The sequence below is a fragment of the Pyxicephalus adspersus genome, chromosome 12 (assembly GCF_032062135.1).
Source record: "Pyxicephalus adspersus chromosome 12, UCB_Pads_2.0, whole genome shotgun sequence".
NCBI lineage: Eukaryota > Metazoa > Chordata > Amphibia > Anura > Pyxicephalidae > Pyxicephalus > Pyxicephalus adspersus.
In genome coordinates this window covers 2,251,818-2,275,604 of record NC_092869.1, presented here as the reverse complement: position 1 = coordinate 2,275,604, position 23,787 = coordinate 2,251,818, and the positions used below count along the sequence as shown (strand labels likewise).

Below are 23,787 nucleotides of genomic sequence, written 5' to 3'. Positions count from 1 at the left end.
CAATTGGTTAATTAAAACTCAGTTTGATGGACATAGCTGTGTGCCAAGGCGTAACAGCTATGTGTGTGTGAACTGTGTTCTATCAGTTGTGGACCTGGACCTCCTTCCATCACCATCAGGTGTGTTAGAATGAGTATGCAACTCAGCTGGACAACTAATTCACAACCAGTTTGGACAGCAAGTGGAAATGTGCAGCACAAGAAGGAAATAAAAACCATGACAATGTCATAAAAGGAATATACATAATACATTAAAATACCAATATGTGACTTTGAGAATGGGACAAGGGCAACAAAGGGGTTCAAGTAGCAGTTTGGAGTGGAAACCATGCAGACATTTGTACTGAATATTTGTGGGGAAAAATGATAAAACATTGCTGAAGAATTGCTAAACAACAGGAACTGGCATTACAGACCAGGCACAAAAGCATTGCAGCAACAGATGAAACTAACAATAATGAGGATTACAAAGTCACTTCAACCCATACCATCCAAGTAAACTTACTTAATCCGCCCTCCCTTCACAAACCAGTCCAGTTAAAATAGTAATAATGAAAATACATATGTATTAATATGCATTTAAATGTATTTTGACATACACAAGTGAAATCACTAAATGTTTCTTGATACATGTATTATAACATTGGCAACAATCCTTTTTTCAAATATTTGATTTCTATCAAGCCAAACTACAATTAAATTTCAATCAGATCACAAATTCTTGGTGACATAGTATGTGACATTGACATACTATTGTTTAATGACATAATATAAGTGCTAATTAGTATATACAGCTTGATATAAATTAGTTTGCAGTGTTGCAAAGCAAACTGAAAAGTATCAAAATGAATGAATTTTGTGAATGAATATAATGTAACATAAAAAGTAGCATTTACCCAATAGAAGATGAAGCATTAAAGATTCAAACTGACCTGTAATGGACTGTAGGTGTGCACAGAACAGGGATCAGGTGTGCGCTAATTTATTTCTATGATCTCCCCATTGACAGATTAACAGATCCTCCTGAATCGCAGCTGCAAACTAATCAGATTCTCGCCCCCTATTGCTTATTTCCCAAGGCCGGAACCTGGCTGGCAAGTGAAGTCGAGTGTTCTAGCACTCGGCTCCGGCTTGCAGAAATAAGTCTCGTATATCTTGTGTCAAGCTTCCACGTACTTGCATGTTAAATTAGGCCCAAAGTGTCTGGTTCATTCTCTCTGCGACCCCATTTTGTTCCGTGTTATATGGTACAGTAGTCTGGAACATAATTCCATGTTTTCTGAGAATATCTTGGGTTGTACCACTTGTATATTCAGTACCGTTGTCTGTGCGGAGTACTCTGGGCATTCTGAAAATGTATTGTATACTTGAGTTAGATACTGTTCTAACTTCTCTGGTACTTCATCTTTGTTGTACAGCAAGTAGATTGTGGTGTATCTGGTGTAATCATCAATAAAAGTTAGAAAGTATTTTTTCTTTCCTGGAGTTTTGGTTTTCATTGAGCCACAAAGATCTGAACGGACTAAATCCAGAGGTTTGTGAGCTCTGTTGTTGCTTTGCTTTCGAAAAGTTTTTCTTGTCATCTTTCCTTTAATGCAACTTGTACATGTCATTATTTGGTCACTTCACTGACAATAGATTGCTTTTAGGATCAGGCACATACAGAACATTTCTCACCAGTATCTTTCTGGTGACATGTTTGGAAACAGTAAAGATAACCATCACCTATATCTTCTAATATCATTACATGTCCATTAGCTGTGGTAATGTTTTCTGTTTTGCTTTGATCAAGTTGAGTGAAGAAATTTCTTTCATTGGTCATGTGACTTGTAACCCCTGAGACAACACACCATGCTTGCACAACTTTCTTTTACCAACCAACTACAACTTCCCCCCTCCCGGCTGAAATAAACTTCTGTGGAGAACACTGATATCATACTAATAAGTGCATGTTTTACAGTATGAGAATCTCCTCACTCATGGTAAAGCAAATGATTATGGAATGTGCTTATACCTGGCGAATACTAGAAGATAATATTTTTGTGTACACACAATCACTAGAGGAAGAAAAAATGATTATATATAAAACAGCTGAACGCTGCTCACTTTAATAATCCACAGGGGAAAACATAAATCTCATAAATCTGGCTGACCAATATAGGGATCTGCTGTAACACAACTATTAGTAAATCTCTCTGCATTTAGGATGTAACAGTAACTGCCTCAACTTGTTACATCAATCAATGCCGTTCTGTATAAATCAGAGATTCCATTCCAAATTGTATGATTTAAACTTCTATTGTAAATGTCTCATTTTGTCCTCTTCATGTAATTACCTGGACATCAGACATGTGAGGGACTGCTCTTCCCTCCTTATAAAATTATATTACTGGAGATTTATAAAGTGATGGAACATAACCAATACAGAGAAATGATCTCCATTCATGTAGAGAATAGTTCCATTCATTCCTAGGGGAGAAATTCATATTCTTCTGCTAACATTCTTCTCTTCTTCTACAGTTTGTATAATAATGACCTGACAGACAGTTCCTGCCCCCACCTGGCATCTGGAATAAGAAATAACCAGACACTGAGGATACTGAACCTGTCTGGGAACAATCTGGAGGGTCCTCATTTCAGGGATCTGATGGAAGCTCTGACAACAAGCCAGATAGAGGAATTACAGTGAGTATAACAGGACTGACTGAGATAATAATATTCTGGGACAATATCCAAAGTACAGAAATATAATAATTACATAATGTATTCATATCAGATCTCCTTTCTGACTCTATAAATAGCCAATCCCAGACTGTGATCTTATTATTGGATCTTATCACACTCTTCTCTGCAATTATCCCCATTACTGCACATCTGCTGTACAATGTAGGGGATCTCTCCAATACTGCACATTCACATCTCAGTGTGGGGGATAGTCTCATCTTCATGTTCACTTTTTTAGTGTTGGGGGTCTTTCCAAATTATATTTAGTATAGATAAATGTAAAGTTATGCACTTGGGAGCTAACAACATGCATGCTTCATACTGTCTATGGAGAATACATTTGGGGAAGTCAGAAATGGAAAAGGATCTGGAGGTTCTGGTAGATCATAGACTTAATAACAGCATGCAATGCCAAGCTGCAATATATAAAGCTAGTAAAGTACTTTCTTGTAATAAAAGAGGAATAGACTGTAGAGATGGAGACATAATCCTGCCCCTGTACTAAGCATTGGTCAGACCACATCTGGAATATGCCGTCCAGGTTTGGGCACCAGTTCACAAAAAGGACATTGTGGGATTGGAGAGAGTGCAGAGAAGGGAAACTAAACTAATAAAAGGAATGGAGGAGCTCCGCTATGAGGAGAGACTAGTTTTTCTAGAAGCACAGAATATAACTTTGTATTAAGGCTTTAAAGTAAAGATAGCAGAGACTGTTGATCCAGGGAACATCCGATCATGAAATCAGGAAGGATTTTTTCCCCTGTTGAAGCAAATTGTACCAGGGTTATTTTTTGCCTTCCTCTTGACCATCTATGTCCATAGGTTTATATATCTGGCATATGTTTATTTCCCCAGTGGATGAACTTGATGAACTTTTGTCTATTTTCAACCTAACCTACTATGTAACTATGTAACCATTACTGTTCTCCAGCTATTCACTTTCAGGGGCTCTCCCCTTTACTGAACATCCACTATTCATTTTTGGTAGATATCACCATTACTGCACATATGTTAATATTATTGGTAAACAGAATTTATATAGCACCAACTTATTACACGGCGCTGTACAAAGTCCATAGTCATATCACTAGCTGTTGCTCAGAGAAGCTCACAATCTAATGTCCCTACAATAGTCATATGTCATTAATACAGTATAAGGTCAATAGCAGGGGAAGCCAATTAACCTAACTGCATGTTTTGGAATGCGGTAGAAAACCCACACAAACAAGGAAGGAATCTCCACACAATCTACAAGATATTCACTTTGGGGAACTTACCATTACTGTACATCTGTTACTCACTTTGGAGTGATCTCCTTACTACTGAACATCTGCTATTCACTTTTGGGGATCTGTCAATTGCTGCACATCTCAACTCAGTGCGGGGAATATTCTCATTATTACCATTATTACACAGTATTTATATAGTGCCAACATATTATGCAGCGCTGTATAAAGTCCATAATCCTGTCACTAGCTAATCCTCAGAGGAGTTCATAATCTAATGTCCCCAGCATAGTCATAGATATATATCAATAATACAGTCTAAGGTTATTTTGGCTTTCCCCATTATCTGCGTGTTTTTGGAATGTGGGAGAAAACCCACACAAACACAGGGAGAACCTGCAAACTCCATGTAGATGGATTCAAGCTGTGGACCTTGCGCTACAAAGGCCAGATTGCTAATCTCTGGGCCACTGTGCTGCCCTTCAGTCTACTAATAATAATATTACATAGCAGTGGGAGCTCCTTACAATACACCATCTGTGCGGGATGAAAAATAAATGTATAATCTACCGTGTTTCCCCGATTTTAAGACATCCCCATTAAATAAGCCACCCCGGATTTTTGGGAAAAATAAGACATCCCCTGAAAATAAGACCTAGGGCATATTTTGGCATTTCAAAAAATATAAGACAGTGCCTTATAATCGGGGAAACAGGGTATAGAAATCAAATACACTAACATATATCCAAGTGTGTATGATTATATTTATATTAGAGGGATATTGTCCATGAATCAGCCCACATATCACTCCTCCAGGTCCAATATTCACTTTTTTATATCTCCCTATTACTGCATATCTGCAATAGGCAGCACAGTTAGCTCAGTGGTTAGCATTTCACCTTTGCAGCATTAGGGTCCAGGTTTGGATCTCAGCCAGGACATTATCTGCATGGAGTTTGTATGTTCCCCCTGTGTTTGTCTGGGTTTCCTTGCACATCCAAAAAAACTAGCAGTTAACCCCCCAGCCGTAATCCTGAGTGTGACTCCAATCTCATCCTGCCTGTCCCCGCAGGGACATGTCTTCTCCCTCCGATCTCCAGCCACGAAGTGAAGATCCGACATCTCCGGGGTTTCCTGTGACGTCGGTGCAGGCACAGGTTCGTGCGGATGGAGCAGTGGGAAATTCAAATAGCGTATTTTCCGGCGTATAAGACGACCCCCAGCTTTTCCAGTTAAAATATAGAGTTTGTTGCACTTAAAAAAAAAACAGTAACAAAGAAAATGTTTTATCTTAAATAATAGAATTGTCTACCCTTCTATGTAAAGTAATCATACCGCTCCACCTAGTGGCTGATTTGTAAATCACAATATTCTATAACACGCATATATATCAATACCGCATGGCTCACAGCGTTCCCCCGAAGCTCTCTGACACTGACTCTTGGTAACCCAAGCTCGGATCTTCTCCCTGTTCAGGGGGTTGGTAAGTACCCGGCCTATAAGACGACCCCCGACTTTGGCACAGATTTTTCGGGGTTAAAAAAGTCGTCTTATACGCCGGAAAATACGGTAATTTTGTATTGGATTCAATACATAATAGCTGTATTGAGTCCAAAACAAAGAACTCTTGATATAATACATATATTATTATATTTGCTACTGTACAGTTATATTACATTTTTAACTATTTTTTTTATAGTTTGTTTTTTTAAGTTTTTTATTATCTATTGGACATATTTTGGGGAGTTATCCCTAAGAATTATACCCTACGATGTAAAAAAAATTTCCATTCAAAATAAATTGTACCGCTTTTTGCACAAAAATTTGGACAGAATTTAAACGCTAGGGAGAAGAAATATGTATTATGTCAGTGCTGTACAAATACAAGATATTAATAATCAATTTTGCGGATTCACCATTACTGGACATTAGTTACTCACTTTGTGGGAATCTCCCCATTACTCCTGTACTGTATGTACTCTTAGTACAGAGTTCTTATCAGCAGAGAAAATAAAATATTTATAAAGAAAATCCCAATACGAGTCATGTCAGTGATATTCTGTGGTCATCCTGTGTATGGTGGGATATCATCGTCTCTACACATGTATGGTAATATTGGGGTGTCTACTCCATTATAACATTTTCCTTATAAAATTATATTACTGGAGATTTATAAAGTAATTGAAATGGAACATAACCAATAAAGAGAAATGATCTCCATTCATGTAGAGAATAGTTCCATTCATTCCTGGGGGAGAAATTCATATTCTTCTGGTAACATTCTTCTCTTCTTCTACAGTTTGTATAACAATGGCCTGACAGACAGTTCCTGCCCCCACCTGGCATCTGGAATAAGAAATAACCAGACACTGAGGACACTGAACCTGTCTAATAACAATCTGGAGGGTCCTAATTTTAGGGATCTGATGGAAGCTCTGACAACAAGCCGGATAGAGGAATTACAGTGAGTATAACAGGACTGACTGAGATAATAATATTCTGGGTCAATTTCCAAAATATAGAAATATAATAATTACATAATGTATTCATATCAGATCTCCTTTCTGATTATAAATAACCAATCCCAGACTGTTAGCTTATTTTTGGATATTATTACACTCTTGTCAGCCATTATACCCATTAGTGCTGTACAGTGTGGGGGGATCTCTCCATTACTGCACATTCACATGTCACTGTGGGGGAATACTCTCATTTTCATATCGACTTTTTTTTAGCGTTGGGGGTCTCACTATTACTGTTTAAGTGTTACAAAAAAAACAAGTGGGAGTACCCTGATTTGGAATCAGCGAGACTACCTGTGCCGCATGGTGCTGATGTTCCCATACCAGTGTTTAGTACAATCCCTGATATTCCTGTATCCGACATACAGGGTTTGGAGTGTATTCCAGGAGTTAGCAGTGGAAGTGAATATGAAGGAAGTGTTTCATCAAACCAGCAGTTCTCCCAAGAAGAGCTCAACGATTTAATATGAGTCCTAAGTCGGTCAAAACGAGCATCTGAACTTTTAGCATCCAGGCAAAAAAAAGAAAAGAACTGTCTTAGAGCGGAAAGTAAAATAATGGTTTATAGGACAAGAGAGGTGACACTCTGACTATATTTCGGTGAAGATGGAGACTTTGAGTACTTTTGTAACATCCCTGGACTACTAGCCCATATGGGAGTACATTCACAGCAATAGTAAACATAAGGGACTTCAATATATCAGAGCAGGTAAACCCTATTAGTGCCCAGCCTAGTATTGAATAACTCACATTTGGACGAGATAGGGAAAGTGAGGTAAAGAGTAGGCTTTTGAGGTAGCACTTTATGTTTAGCACAAAATGTTGTTAAGATTTTTATGTTATTGTGTTACAAACCAATGTCTAAAAATCCCAAATAATGGAATATCTTCAATTATACAATCATAACATGAAAATATTTTGCTACATCATTACAAGTACAATTGATACTCAAACAAAATGCTTGATTCAAAAAGTCCTAAATCCTTTTTTACCGACGCGTTTCGCCACTAAGGGCTTCCTCAGGGGATTTGGAAAGAGATACAGTGACAAACTGAAATAAAATAGTATATAGTGATTAAGGTAAGATAAAATAGTTATCATTATTTTTACAGAGATTATATTTGTACATAAATAGAATACATGGATCAGTCTCATATCCCTACAGGAAATAGTTTAGTACATAAAGTCATCATATAATGAGCACAAAAGAATTGACGTAGTACATAATGATATTGTGATTTTTAGGAATATGGTTTCCAAATAAATTAATAAAAAGAACATTACTGTGATGAATTGAAGAATTTTTAAAGCCAGGTACAATTAATTGGATTGTTTGGATTGCTGCCCTAAATGATGGAACATTTGTAAAGGGAAGGGGATTTTATTAATTTGGAGGATCAGAGGTTAAATCAGATAGCATGAAAGATGTAAAAAGAGAACTTACATTAGTGATTTCTTGTGCTGATAGGAGTCTTCTAAAATCGTACAATGCTGTAAATGTAACTGGAGAAAAAGAGAGGAGGATCCTAATTTAAGAAGAAATAAAATGCCAGCAGTGTGGGCTTATTAAAAATAGGCTATAAAGAGGAAAAGGTGAATAGAATGATTACCTTAAAACTAGTGTTTATCCAAGGAAAGCTGAGCCAAATGTTAGTTGGTTTACTCTATAAAACTTGAGAAAATGCCTTCCAAACGAAAGTATAGTGCTACATACTGGTAACTTTTTATAATCAAAAGATACAAAGTTGAGAGTTTGTGAAAGTAGGTGATGTGAAAGTAGGTGTATTGGTGGAATGGGTGAATTGATTAGATGAAGATGTAGGACCCAAAGGTGGATAAATCTGTTGAAACGTTTAAGATGTTTTTTGAGAGTATCATATCTCTCTTTAAACAGAGACGAATTGATAACATTGATATTTTGAGTATGCATAGAAGAAAGTTCATAATCCAATTTATTCATCTCACTCTTTCAATAATTGATAATTATTTGCAAAAGGTTCTCTGTACAATTATTAAGGGGTGATTCTCATTCATTTTTAATTGAAATGGGATTCTTAATATTTGTAAAAAGTTGCATACGCAGTCCAACAGGATTGCATTTTTCAGTGTTATATTTTTTATATTTGATAAATATATGTGCCAAAAAACAGTAGATTTTTTCTCAAGTAGTTGTTTGAATTTTTGGCTCAGTGAATTAATTTTCTGCTCATCATATTTGGATGATGAGCCTCTGTCTTCTACATGTGACATAAAGTACTCCCAATGGGGGAATCAATATATCCATAACTCTAATCAATTAAAAAATAGAAAGAGTAGAAAAACTGAAACCCTTATGTGAGAAGCCTTGTATTAAAATAACTCAAATTTAGATGAGATAGGGGAAGTGAGGAAAAGAATTATAAAAAGTTACCAGTATGTTTTTCTCACTTGAGGTCTTGATTCAGTTCATAGATCTCCTCAGTGAAAACACCTAAAGGCAGCACTATTTGTTTGCAAGGCATTTTCTCAAGTTTTATAGAGTAAACCAACTAACATTTGGCTCAGCTTTCCTTGGATAAACACTAGTTTTAAGGTAATCATTCTATATACCTTTCCCTCTTTATAGCCTATTTTTAATAAGTCCACACTGCTGGCATTTTATTTCTTCTTGTATTAGGATCCTCTTCTCTTTTTCTCCAGTTACATTTACAGCATTGTAGGATTTTAGGAGACTCCTATCAGCACAAGAAATCACTGATGTAAGTTCTCTTTTTACATATTTCATGCTAACTGATTTAACCTCTGATCAAATGTTCCATCCTTTAGGACAGCTATCCAAACAAATGAATTGTACCTGGTTTTAAAAATTCTTCATTTCATCATAATTCAAGTTTGCACAGTAAGTTTCTTTTTATCAATTTATTTAGAAACCATATTCTTAAAAATCACAATATCATTATGTACTATGTCAATACTTTTGTGTTCACTATATGATGGCTTTGTTTATGTACTAAAGTATTTCCTGTTCCTGGATATGAGGATGATTCCTGTATTCTACTTATGTACAAATATATTCTCTGTAAAAGTAATAATAACTATATGACTTGTTCAACAAGATAAAGAGGACCTAAATAACTATTTATTATTTTATTTCATTTTGTCACTGTATTTCTCACCAAATCCCCTGAGGAAGCCCTTAGTGGGAAAGGAGATTTAGGTCTTTTTGAATTAAGTATAGATGTAGCAAAATATTTCTATGTTATGATTGTATAATTGAAGATATTTCATTAATTGGAATTTTTAGACATTGCTTTGTAACACAATAAAGTAAAAATTTTAACTACATTTTAAGTGCCACCTTAAAAGCCTAATCTTTTTCTCACTTTCCCTATCTCGTCCAAATGTGATTCCATATGGGAGGACCAGAATACCGAGCAGAAGACTGGCGGCTTCTCATAGACAATTCTACTCGAAGTTTGAAATCTGTCTTACTGCATAATGACAACTGCTATGCATCAATTCCAATTGGTCACTCAACAAAACCTAATGAAGAATATAAAAATATCAAAATGGTCTTACAAAAGCTTTGCCATCATGAACACCAATGGTCCATATGTATTGATTTAAAAATGGTGACATACCAATGGTGACTTACTTGGACAGCAAAGTGGATACACAAAGGCCCTGATTCATTAAAGCTCTCCAAGGCTGGGGATAATACACTTTCACCAGTGAAGCTGGGTGATCCAACAAACCTGGGATGGATTCAAAGCATTTGCTAGCAAATAGCAAATGACATTGAAGAAATCCATTCCAGATTTGCTGGATCACCCAGCTTCACTGGTGAAAGTGTATTATCCCCAGCCTTGGAGAGCTTTAATGAATCAGGGCCAAAACATCCATGTTTTATCAGCTTGTGGGATAGTAGAGCAAAGCATGATTACTGGAAAAAAGTGACATGGCCTCCAAGGGAAAACATGAAAAAGGTGCAGCGACATCATTACCGAGCCAATGATTGACAAAGAAAAAATCATTCTCCCTCCACTACACATAAATTGGGATTAATGAAGCAATTTGTTAGAGCTCTGAACAAGGACGGTGATTGCTTCAAATACATTTCTAGATTCTTTCCTGGATTGAGTACTGAAAAATGAAAAGCAGGAATCATCGATGGACCCCAAATTCAGAAACTGAGATATGATTGAAATCTCACAAGTTACATGACTGATCCTGAAGCTTCTGCCTGGCACAGCTATGTCATGGTTGTAAGGAACTTCTTGGGTAACCATAAAGCACAAAATTATGAAGAACGGGTGCAAAACTTGCTCTTAAAATGTAAAAATGAGCATAAAGGTAAATTATTTCCATAGCCATTTGCAAACATTTCCAGAAAACCTTCAGAGAGGAACAAAGGGAGAGGATCCATGAAGATATAAAGGAGATGGAAGAAAGGTATCAGATGGGAGAGACACATGATGGCAGAATACAGCTGGAGCCGGGATTGTCCTGATCATCAGCATAAGAGGAAATCATACAAACTGATATTATCAATGACTTCTTTGTGAATAGTTCTGTACATTTACTGAATATAGAATATATTGACATTAAATATTTCACAAATGTAATTTTGTATGCCTGGTCTAGTTTCATTTTGCTTAATGTTCATGTCCTATTAATTTTGTATGAGGTTATTATTGAAGTCATTATTTCAATACCTAGAGCCAATCAATCAAAACCAATATCATATGTGGAATCTGTGCATCAAACATAACCTAAAATGACCTTGATCTGTTTGGCAAGAAAATGTTTGTTGACCCCTGTAATAAATTTTGGGAATCTTACCCTTACTCCTGTACTGTATGTACTCCTAGTACAGAGTTCTTATCAGCAGAGAAAATAAAATATTTATAAAGAAAATCCCAATGTGAGTCATGTCAATGATATTCTGTGGTCATCCTGTGTATGGTGGGGATATCATCGTCTCTACACATGTATGGTAATATTGGGGTGTCTACTCCATTATAACATTTTCCTTATAAAATTATATTACATGGAAGCTCTGACAACAAGCCGGATAGAGGAATTACAGTGAGTATAACAGGACTGACTGAGATAATAATATTCTGGGACAATATCCAAAGTATATAAATATAATAATTACATAATGTATTCATATCAGATCTCCTTTCTGACTCTATAAATAGCCAATACCAGACTGTTAGCTTATTCTTGGATCTTATCACACTCTTCTCCGCAATTATCCCCATTACTGCACATCGGCTGTACAATGTAGGGAATCTCTCCATTCCTGCACATTCACATCTCAGTGTGGGGATTTCTATCATTTTCATATTGCCTTTTTTAATGTTGGGGATCTCACCATGACTGCACATCCATTATTTACTTTTGGGGAATGTAACCACTACTGCACATATGATATTATTATTACACAGTATTTATATATCGCCAACATATTACGCAGCGCTGTACAAAGTCCACAGTCATATCATTAGCTGTTCCTCAAAGGAGCTCACAATCTAATGTCCCTACCACAATCATATATCAGTAGCACAGTCTATAGTTAATATGGGGGGAAACCAATAACCTATCTGCATGTTTTTGGAATGCAGGGGAAACCCCACACAAACAAGGGGAGAACCTGCAAACTCCATGCAGATTAATTTGAACCTTGGACCTAGCGCTGTAAAGGCCAGATTGCTAACCTCTGGGTCACCGTGCTGCTCTACTGAGATAATAATATTCTGGGACAATATCCAAAGTATAGAAATATAATAATTACATAATGTATTCATATCAGATCTCCTTTCTGACTCTATAAATAGCCAATCCCAGACTGTTAGCTTATTCTTGGATCTTATCACACTCTTCTCTGCAATTTTCCCCATGACTGCACATCTGCTGTACAATGTAGGGGATCTCTCCAATACTGCACATTCACATCTCAGTGTGGGGGATATTCTCATTAATGCACATTCACTTGTTTAGTGTTGAGGGTCTCCCCATAACTGTAAACCTGCTTTTCACTTCCAGGGGTTCTCCCCATTATTACAATTATGTTAATAATTTTGGGGGGTCTCCTCATTACTGCATACCTACTAACTACTTTTGGGGGAATCTCTACATTACTGTATACCCATTATTCACTTTTTCCTGTATAAATGTATTTTTATTGATAAAAGAAAAGTGAAGCATAAAACCATTACAAACAAAACACAGAGTGTATGGCCCTGATTCATGAAAGCTCTCCAGGCTGGGGATAATACACTTTCAGAAGTGAAGCTGGGTGATCCACAAAACATGGACTGGAGTTTTCAAAATTATTTGCTATTTGCTAGCAAATGTTTTGAATCCTGGACCAGATCCATTGCAGGTTTGGTGGATCACCCAGCTTCACTTCTGAAAGTGTATTATCCCCAGCCTGGAGAGCTTTCATGAATCAGGGCCTATATATCAATACAAGGAAACATAGACAAAGAGAACAATAAAATGATGAGTCTGATAATAATTATATTACATAGCAGTGGGAGCTCCTTACAATACACCAGTCCATCTGTGCGGGATAAAGGATAAATGTACAAACCATAGATAATCAAATACACCAACATATATCCAAGTGTGTATATCTATATAAATTAGGGTTCTCAATTTTTGGATCTCCCCATTACTTCACATCTGCAATAAGCTGCAGTTAGCTCAGTGGTTAGCACTCCCACCTTTGTAGCATTAGGTTCCAGGTTTGAATCTCAGCCAAGATAATATCTGCATGGAGTTTGTATGTTCTCCCTGTGTTTGCGTGGGTTTTATTTGCATGTCGTAAAAACATGCAGTTAGGCTTATCGGGTTCTCCCTAACATTATCCTTAGGCTATGTTACTGATATATGACTATGGTAGGGAAATTAGATTGTGAGCTCCTCTGACGGACAGTTAGTGATATGACTATGGATTGTGTAATATGTCAGCACTTTATAAATACAAGATATTATTATTAAATTTTGGGGATCACACCATTACTGCACGTTGGTTATTCACTTTGCGGGGATCTCCTTTATTACTGAACATCTGTTATTCAGTGTTGGGAATCTCCCCATTACTCCTGTATTGTATGTACTCCTAGTACAGAGTTCTTATCAACACAGAAAATAAAGTATTTATTAAAAATAAATCCCAATACGAGTCATGTCAGTGATATTCTGTGGTCATCCTGTGTATGGTGGGGATATCATCGTCTCTACACATGTATGGTAATATTGGGGTGTCTACTCCATTATAACATTTTCCTTATAAAATTATATTACTGGAGATTTATAAAACAGGACTGACTGAGATAATAATATTCTGGGACAATATCCAAAGTATAGAAATATAATAATTACATAATGTATTCATATCAGATCTCCTTTCTGTCTCTATAAATAGCCAATCCCAGACTGTTAGCTTATTCTTGGATCTTATCACACTCTTTTCTGGTAACTAGTAAAATAGATGAAAATATATGGGGTCAAACATGGGGGAATCTGAGATTAAAAAAAGAACCGTGTACCAATTGGAAGTAATGTGCAGACCCCCCAGCAATGATTTGCAGACGTGCAGTAATAGGGTTCTTACTGCAGTCAGTGCCAAAAAGAAACATTCTGCTGAGTGACATGACCATGTTATGCATTGTGGGTGGATTTCCCAATTATTGCACATCTGCGGATCATTGCTTGGGGGTCTTCACATTACTCCTTATTGGTACACCATTCTTTTTTAAATCTCAAAAAAATCAGTGTGATATCATTGTCTCCACAGATGTCATTATAGGAGTGGCAGGCTTTAGGCCAATAGAAGACCCCCAGGAATTGCCAACCGAGCTTTTATTACAATGCACATTCCTATTAAGATATAGTGCTAACTTGAGCCCTCTAGTGGTGGATGATTGTTATGAATAGTCATACAAATTCAGAGATGAGTATGTCTATTTATTATGTAATTTCCTAATATTTTCACCAAGGACTATAATGGAAAAGGGAACCTAACTTGATATAATTGATACGTACTCGAATATTTGATATTAAGGTAATAAATAAAGTAACAATAAAGAATTTTTCGGTAAAATGATGAGGGATTAGAACCCCTGCTTGGTCACCAGGAGTGAACAGAAGGGAAGATAGATAAATATGAACTTTTCCAGTGGGGAAAAAAATTTTTTTTTTCAAAGGGGGTTATCCATTGTCCCTGACTTTGGAATGATTACCTCTGACTTCCAATAGCAGAATAGTAAACCTCACTGAATTTATCAGTTCACATCACTGCCTCTCACACACTGTATGCACAATGGCATTCCTGGACAGACCACCCTAGAAACACCCACACATGAAGCTAAGACCTAATGATTGATACGACAGAATAGCTGACAGCAGAGCACCAGGATAGCACAGATGGTGATGTTTGGGCTGGATGATCCTGTTGGTCCGTCAGACAGGAAATGAGGTGAGCTTTACTTACATGCTGCATCTTCTAATGCCTGTTGTGGGTAGCCACATTATTTTTTTTTTTTTGGGGGGGTAGTTGAAATTTTTGCATTGCAGTAATGTGTGTCATTGTATCTATTAGTACAGCACACAGGAGTATCTCACACATGGTGCAATGCGGTGCTATTTATTCTGAATAGAAGCTCACCACAGTTTTTACAGCACACTGAGCTGCACCACAGGGCAAACCAATGTAATGCATTTCCATGCTGCTGAAAATAGTACAGGTCCAATGTTTGGACTGCCATACTGAGATAGAAAGCCCCTTCCAATGAGCAGAGTGTCTGTAATGCAGTGCACAGCCCGTCATGTGGGAACACAGGTGAGTTTACAAATTCATGTGAAGGGGCCATAATCATTTACCTGCATAGTAACGCTGTGTTCTTAGTTTTTGTTTTATTTTTCCAAGTCTACAAATATTCCTTATGGATCTGCTTTAGGGGATCCTTGTTTTAACAATTATGCAGCAATAAGCCTTAAAGTGGTTGCTACGGTGACAAATCAGTTAACCTTTTATTTACTAAATGGTGACTGTCACAGAACACTGTCAGCACCATTAGTTACAGGTATTTAAACCTTTACCCAATTTGTCAGCTTGGATCTCTGAGGGCTAATATTTACAGGGGCAGAATTTCACCTTTCATCCAGTTAAAGGATTGGATCAGAAGAGAATTCAGCAGCTGACCAATCCTAATAAATATAATAATAAATAAATCCTATGTTGGTGAATGTGGATCAATAGGACACCTTGTATCATGATTTCTGATCAGTGTTATTTGGACAAATAGATTGGGGAAAGCAGAACTCCATGCATGTGTGCTACATTTTGGGTCTTCCAAACTTTTGATTCTCAAATGGACAATTGATAAGATTGGTTCATGCGAAATCGGCCTCTTGTGTACACTAGGCCTTATAATGTCCACTGAATGTGTGGCCAGAATATACTTACCTCAGCTACTGTAAGATTTATTTCACTCCTCATTCAGACGATGACAGGTGCTCGTCTTTATCCTCTGTTATCTTATATTTCCTGAAACCATATTCAGACCCATTAGCAACAACCGCTCTATGTTACCCCACCACCACCAATCAGAGCCATCCCTGGCTTGGTGGATGACACCTGGGAAAGAAAAGTCTGAATGTGATTGGTGGTTGTGGGATCACACAGAACAGATCTTACCAGTCAAATGACCAATGAAGAGGAAGAATCCTTGTTTTATAGTCTGATAACTAAGAGGTCACACTGGACTATGCAGAGTAATGGGAGATATCAAAGTCCTGCAAGGAGGTGAGAGGTTGGTGTAATAAATGTCTTGGATGACGCCGGGAAATGGTGAGAGTGCTCTGCTGAGATCTGATGTCCATTTATATCTTCTCTTCTAGGATCAGCAAACACTCCGTATTAAATGATGCAAGAAGAGAACTACAGGAGCTGCGGCCAGGACTGAATGTTGTCATATGCTGACCCCAAAGAACATTGCTCTATATATATATATATATATATATATATATATATATATACACACCTCTACATACATATACATATCTATTTACATATTCATAAACAATCTTGAGGTGCAACAGACCCCCGCTTGTGGCTATCGAAGCATTAGCCACACAAGAACCATGATTGTTTATGTCTGGATTCCCTTCATTATTCTCAGTTCTTCAATTATTAGTATATGCAATAAACTTTCTAAGTTAGAAAGTTAGAATTAAGTTTCTGATATGGTAAGAAGAGAAAGGCAACTTAGGTGGTTCCCCGCAGTCTATTGTGCTTTCTTAAACAGTCCATAATTTTCATGATTGTGGTGGAAAAGTCCAATATTACAGATTTATAAGATTTATGCCCAAGCAATCCATCAATCAAGTCCCTCATAGGCATGGGCACTCTGCCTTTATTTGAAGTATTTCTTGATTGCAGACACTCACAGCTGTAGGTTGGTAGGCTTTGGAATCCATCCGTTTCCTAAAGATACTTAGGGCACATGCATTAAAATCAGCACGTCACTTCCAGGAGAAGCCTTTGTTGGGCATTTCAAAACCTTTGTCAATAATACTTTGAGTATTCAGGATTATTGTTGTAAATGATAAAATATACTAAGACATAATACTGAGACCTGTCACACTGATAATACTAAATAATCTATATATCCATATTACCGGATACACTACCTGTAGCCATCACCACATCATCAGACTTACACACATTTCATCAGTCTGCGCCGTATGCCTGCAAATTCCTTTGCATGCCTTCTGTGGTGCCTCCTCCCCAACTGTGCTGTATCAGCAATACTGACAGTGTACCAGAATATGTATCTAGCTTGGCAGGATCCCGAGCTGGGGATTGACTTTTACCTTATGAAACAGACACCTTACAAGAATATGCGTCCAGCTTGGCAGAGTCTCGGGCTGGGGACTATTACCATGTGTTACAGACCGCAATAGTGCACATACTTCAAGGCTTGGGCACTCAGGTACACTGAATCCTCCTGTTCCTCTGGGAGAGGTCACATTGATAAGCAATTGCAAGGAAGCAAAACAAGTTCATCCAGAATCAGAAATGGTATCAAATCCAGAAAAGTGTGTCTCAGGAAGATGTCCTCAGTGGAGGCTAGCCTCAGGCATGGGTAGCCTAAGTACAATGGTACTGATTTATATCACTCACTATTCACTAAGGTCTCATCAGTCTAAGTATATCTGTACTCATAAAAAATCTGATCCATTTAACTCAATATCTATAACGAATATGGCACATAATAGAACTGTACTGGTAAGTTGCTCATAATAAATACTCAAACAACCAATGAAAGTGTGAAGAACTGAAACACTCATTATGATAAATTGATAATATTTTCTTATTGTGGGGTAACTCTGATTACAGGTATGAGTAATGTAAGGGAAATCCTCTTAGATAATGAAACAAAAAAAAATTATCAATATCTGGTGTGAATAAAGTGAGGGGACCTTCTCAGATCATGGGAAAATATTAATATTAAGTACACCTATCCTCCCCAGTAAACACACCTCCCCCTTTGAGTAAATCCCAAAAGAATATGGTTCAGATATAAACTCAAGAAAATAGACCTGTGTGCTTTTGTCAGAGACATTCTGACATCAACAATAGGGTAAAAATTCAAAAACTTTAGCGCACAGGAAAAAAAAAAGGAATATAGATTTAATACTTCCTTGACTTCATTTCCTTTCTTAACCCATTTAACTTTTATTATCAAGGAGCATTGAATCTATATTTTTAACCAAAATTAAATGTCTGCCTTTTAAAACGAACAAAAAAGTTCTGGGAAAGAATGGCCTTCCTTTCCTAAAGGCAGTATCTCTAAAAGACTAGTGATTTGTATGTTAATAAATCACTTAACAATGTGCAAGTCAGGTCAAATTTTTGACTTGTTTTCCAACCAGACTGCAATTATACAATTGGAGGCTTCTCCCTTAAACACACCAAAAATTAAAATGAAATAAAATATTATTAAAATAATATTAATTGATATTATTCAACAGTATTTATATAATACCAACATATTATACCGTGCTGTGCATTAAGTAGCACTGTACATAAAATAGAGCCAAGCCAATTACTGTGTGTTTTAGGGTCCTCTAGTTTTACCTGTCCGGGTCATACCAAGATTCCATCATTGATCTGTATTTTTCCCTAAGATACAAAACTTCCAAATTCAATAATAACATTGCACTCTCTGTGAGAGGTTCCCAACAGATTGGTCACTTATTTCTGACCCTCTCCCTTTCATAGTTTCCCTGTACTCTTTTTTTAAAAGCTCTGAACTCTTCTAGGAAACTATTTAGTTGAGTTTTCATTTGGTCATTCTCAGCCTGAAAAGCATTGTTTTGTGCCTTTGAATATTTGAGAGAGACCCCTGGCTTGTGCTTATGAGGATGGGTGCCCCAACGTGGTGAATACACCTCGGTATCCCGTCGGTATGTTTTAAATGGACCTTGGTTTATCCTCTTTTCAGTACCAAGGGACAAACAAAATCTGGCAATATGGCGTAGTAACCCCTGTAAGAATCTAGTAACTCCTCAGTACACAATACAGTAATTATAAAACAGCAAAGTAATGCAGTAATACTATAGACACCCATAAGAATATAATCAGGAATATCTTATAGCTACCTGCTAAGAGGTTAATGGGTATCTTGGGAGCTTACGTCCTTCCGAAGATAACCCCATACCACCTTACCTAGGGAGACCCTCAGGAGACAAAGAGGACCATCCCACCAGAGAGAAGAGCAAGAGCTTCTCCCAGTTCCCCTTTTTACATTCCAATTAGGTAACATTGGGACTCCTTGATTGGTTAGTGGGTGTGTTCGGTACACTGACCATCAGTTGGCACACACCCCACTAGATTGGGATTGGTAATGTAATTTGATGGACCTCCCAACTAAATTTGATATAAAAATCTCCAGCTGGAATCAATGTTTAGGGGTCTATAAATTTCCAGCTGGGTCATCACCCCAATCCATCTGTTCACTTCCCCCTCCATCTCCTGTTTCCTCAGGCGGATAGATTTATGGCCCTTTGAAGGCCATATTGGTGATCTGTTTGTCCTGGGAAAATAGGTCTTGTCTCCTGGCAGCTGTTGTATCACCTGTGTGTCACTCTGTGAAGTCCCACACTTGGAGACCCCCTAGGGAGGCCCTATGGCCAGTACAAAGAAAAACAGGTTGGCTGCACAACATGGCTGCACCTGTACACATACATTATATATATATATATATATATATATATATATACACACACATACATACATATACATATCTATTTACATATTCATAAACAATCTTGAGGTGCAACAATAATATAATATTTCAGAGAACCTATAAGGACGATTAATAACACTCCCACTCAAGCCTGATAGGTATTTACAAATGCCACACATAAAACTTTCCTTTAACAATGAAAGGGACTCCCCTAAAAGGTTGGTCTTCAGCCCAAAGTATCCACCCTTAAACATAAGTAATGCTCAGGCTCACCTGGACCGTCATTTTGGAAGGCTGGGCGGAGCTCTCCTCCAATTCACTCTGCAGTCTTATATTCACGTGGTTGACCAAGTGTGAGAAGAGGGCCAAGGTGAAAGCTATGTCTGCACTGTACTGCTTGGAATCTAAGGCGGTCAGAAGAGCAAAGGCATGAAAATAGGGACAACAATTGGAAAACTAATCATGGTGGGATGTAGCTCAGAAGGAACTCAAAGTCTTTTCATCACTCAGGGCTATGGAAATCCAACTCACCTGCCCTCTTCAAACTGTGAACACTCATTAAGCAGATAACCACAATCTTAAAGATGACCAGGTCATGCAGGAAAGAGTAACCACCATCATACTCCTCCTCGTCTTTGCTAGCAGAGCTCAAGTTTAGGGGAGAAGGTAAGTAAAACATGCACAGGTTGAAATCTTCCAGAACAGACTGACACAGAGAGATCAGCTCTGAGTCCACCGAGCTGCAGGAGAGAGGAAGAACCGGATCAGATCAATCCATTTTATAACATTTAACAGTGGTGATAAGGCAATGGATAACTGATAGGCAGCCCCTTGATCCTACTTCCTGGTCAGTAATTAGGTGTTTTATAGGCAACCTCAATCAATCATTGACAGCATCCTGGCTCTCTAAAGTCTGAGATTTCAGACTCGGCATGAACAAAAATTAATTATAATGTTGAAGCGAAACTGAAATGTTTAAATGTGATCACAATGTAAGGTCATTTTTAACCAATGTGCAGTATACTAGATCAAGGATCCTGTCAAATGCTTGTTCTGCCATCTGGCAGATAGGCTTCACTTCCTCTTACACTTCACAACAGGGGAAGAGAAAACATGTCTACAACCGAAACAAGTTGTAAGTTTAAGGCTGAAATTGGACACATGAGGACATCCCCTGCTTTACTGAAAATAACATTTTATTTTTGTGCCACTGGTATATGTTACACCACCAATTGTGCAGTGAAAATCCAAAACACAGACACATGAGAAGTCACTTACCTGCTCTTTGGTTGCAGTAGTCTCTGCAGATACATGAAGCTGACCAGCAATCGTTTGATGTCCCTACATCTGGAAAAGGAGAACAATCAGGAATACAATATGCAATATCAGTGATGTTTAAACTCTGCAAAGTCAACCATTAAAACATTCCTCAATACCAGATCACAAATAAAAAAGGAGCCAATACTACCAGTGTACATAATCATCAGTACAGCCTCTTCTTACCTCTTCTTGCTGGGTGACAACTTTCGATTCTCCATCTTCTTCAGCTGATGAAACATCTTGGCTGCCTTGTCATATAGTCTCTTCAGGTTTCCATATGCACCTTTAAATGTGACTTCCGACTGAATGCTGCCAAAAAAAAAAAAATTCAATTTTTCACCCTATCTACCCTATGGAGGCCTTCAGCAGGTGTAATACAGGAATTCATTTTGAAGACCAGCCCCTTTATAGCAGCCCTATACCTCAGCTGGTCATATACAGATAAAGCCCAACTCCAGCTAAAACTATTTTAAACAACATGATAAATAGTTAAAAGCCTTAAAAAATAAACCTCCATCAGATGAAGTGATAACAATGGTGATCTGGTTACAATGGCACCCGACAACAGCAGATATATTAGTCAGCTAGTCACCAGTCAGTCAAGGTGATGTTGGTAGAATATATGGAAAAGTGTAGGGATCTAAGCGCCTTTGACAAGAGCCAATTTGTGTCTAGATGATGGGGTCAGAGCATCTCCAGTCACTGCGGCAGTAAAGACTAAAGGGGAAACCTGCAGCCTCATGGAGGCTGCATGCATGCCAGAGGTATTTGTTGTCAAAGGGCTTTTCTCTAGTGCATGTGCAGGGATATCAGAACTCTCTTTATATTTAGAGGAAGACACACCACCCAATTTTGTGCCTGTGAAGTGCAAGTTCAGGTGTTGAGAGAAAGAACTAGAAAGACAGAAGAACAAAGATGGCGGCGCTGGACAGAACAGCAAGCGGCAGAAACTCCGCAAGCTCTTAGATTGTAAGCTCTTTGGGGCAGGTTCCTATCCTCCTGTGTCACTGTCTGTATCTGTCAGTCATTTTCAACCGTTATTTAATGTACAGTGCTGCGTAATATGTTGGCACTATATAAATACTAAAATACTGTTTGTAATAACAATATTATCACTCACCAGCGCAAGTAGCAGTACGTGGCTTCTACGTGGTAGTATTTGCTTCCTGCCAGTGTGCCAAGCTGGTTAAATGGCATTCCTGTAACAAGCAAGATCACAAAAAGTCATTCAGCTATCTACATGACTTATCTACATAACCCCTCAGATGCCAGTAATTGTGTGGAAATGCTCACAACCTTTCACATAATCTTTTTGGCGTTTCCCCCTATACCAGGGGTCAGCAACCTTCACTATCAAAAAAAACATTTTGCCTCCTCTTCCACTAAAGAAAAATAGTCTGGAGCCGCAAAACATAACACATATTATAAACTTTTAAAAGTTTTAATTTTTTTTTAATTTTACCTGTTACAACAAGTGTCCATGTGTAGGCCTACTTTGAAATAAATTAAACACTGAACTATGCCCCTAGAAGCCTCCAGCTTCTAACGTATCATCCTGTTACATTAGCTGGAGGCTTCTAATGTAACAGGGTAGATTTTTTTGAGGGGCAAAGTTCTTTATGTTCTGACGATGCCTTAGCGATGAAATTTTAAGGGGTGTTAGCCACAGGTGTCCCTCATTTGCAGCTTTAATTTTGTTCACCTGTACCCCCCAATCTTGAGAAATTGGGGTTCAGGTGCTAGAAGCCTCCAGCAATGTGTAACAGGGTAGAATATTTTGATGGGCAGAGTTCTTTATTTTCTGACGATGCCTTAGCGATTCAATTGTAGGTGGTGTTAGCCATAAGTGTCCCCCACTAGCACCTCTATTTTGGTCACCTGTACCGCTTCCCCCCCGTTCCAGAGAAATTGGGGTTCAGATGCTAGATGCTTCCAGCAATGTGTAACAGGGTAGATTTTTTTGATAGGCGGAGTTTTTATGAATTTTTAGGAGGTGTTAGCTACAGGTGTCCCGTACTTGCACCTCAAATTTTTTTCACCTGTACCCCCGTTTCCAGATAACTTGGAGTTTAGGTGCTAGAAGCCTCCAACAATGTGTAACAGGGTGGAGTTTTTAGGAGGTGTAAGCCACAGGTGTCCCCCAGTTGCACCTCTAATTTTGTTCACCTGTACCCCCTTCCTGTTCCAGAGAAACTGGGGTTCGGGTGCCTCCAGCAATGTGTAACGGTAGATTTTTTTGATGGGCAGAGTTCTCTATGTTCTGATGATAGCCTAACAATTAAATTTTAGGGGGTGTTAGTCACAGGTCTCCCCCACTTGCACCTACATTTTTGGTTTTGTACATCTCCCCTTTCCAGAGGAATTGGGGTTCAAAGGAAGGGGATGTCATTGTACACACCCATTTGTACACGCCCCGTGGTAGATTTATTTCACTGGTAGATTTTTTTCATTAGAACACGGGATAGGGAATCCCCCTCCTCTGCAGTGTCTTGGGAGGAAGGATCCCCCATCAGAGATCTCCCCGCGGCAGCCAAAGGGAGCCACAACAAGGAGGCTGAAGAGCCGCATGCGGTTCCGGAGGCACAGGTTGCAGACCCCTGCCCTATACCATTATCCACAGAAGGGGGAACACATGTATTATCATTGTTCGGTATGTCGATAGGCCAGCAGTAATTAGACCTCAGAGGGCCCCTTTCAGATGATTCTCAGCTCTAGTCATCTCTATTCTCCACAATAGTATTTATTTAGC

The 23,787-nt window shown here is 38.1% G+C and overlaps 2 protein-coding genes across 5 annotated transcripts in view; one reads left to right on the top strand and one right to left on the bottom strand.

Annotated features, from left to right (window-relative positions):
• The window catches only part of LOC140342560 (NACHT, LRR and PYD domains-containing protein 3-like), a 47,990-nt gene extending 41,558 nt beyond the window's left edge, over positions 1–6,432 (top strand). Inside the window, 2 exon segments of the mRNA XM_072428768.1 lie at positions 2,520–2,684; positions 6,249–6,432. Coding sequence (XP_072284869.1) covers positions 2,520–2,684; positions 6,249–6,417 — 334 coding nt within the window. The 3' untranslated portion in view covers positions 6,418–6,432.
• Positions 1–23,787, bottom strand: part of LOC140342561 (nonsense-mediated mRNA decay factor SMG5-like) — a 70,733-nt gene that overhangs the window by 35,998 nt on the left and 10,948 nt on the right. For 3 of the 4 annotated variants that reach the window (XM_072428770.1, XM_072428769.1, XM_072428772.1), the window contains exons 5-9: positions 22,159–22,237; positions 21,222–21,347; positions 20,997–21,065; positions 20,250–20,458; positions 19,992–20,122 (exon numbers count right to left, since the gene is read on the bottom strand). In XM_072428770.1, the coding sequence (XP_072284871.1) occupies positions 19,992–20,122; positions 20,250–20,458; positions 20,997–21,065; positions 21,222–21,347; positions 22,159–22,237 (614 nt within the window). Of the gene's footprint in view, positions 1–14,267; positions 16,961–19,991; positions 20,123–20,249; positions 20,459–20,996; positions 21,066–21,221; positions 21,348–22,158; positions 22,238–23,787 lie in introns of those variants that run through there. The other variant, XM_072428771.1, reaches the window with a different exon arrangement.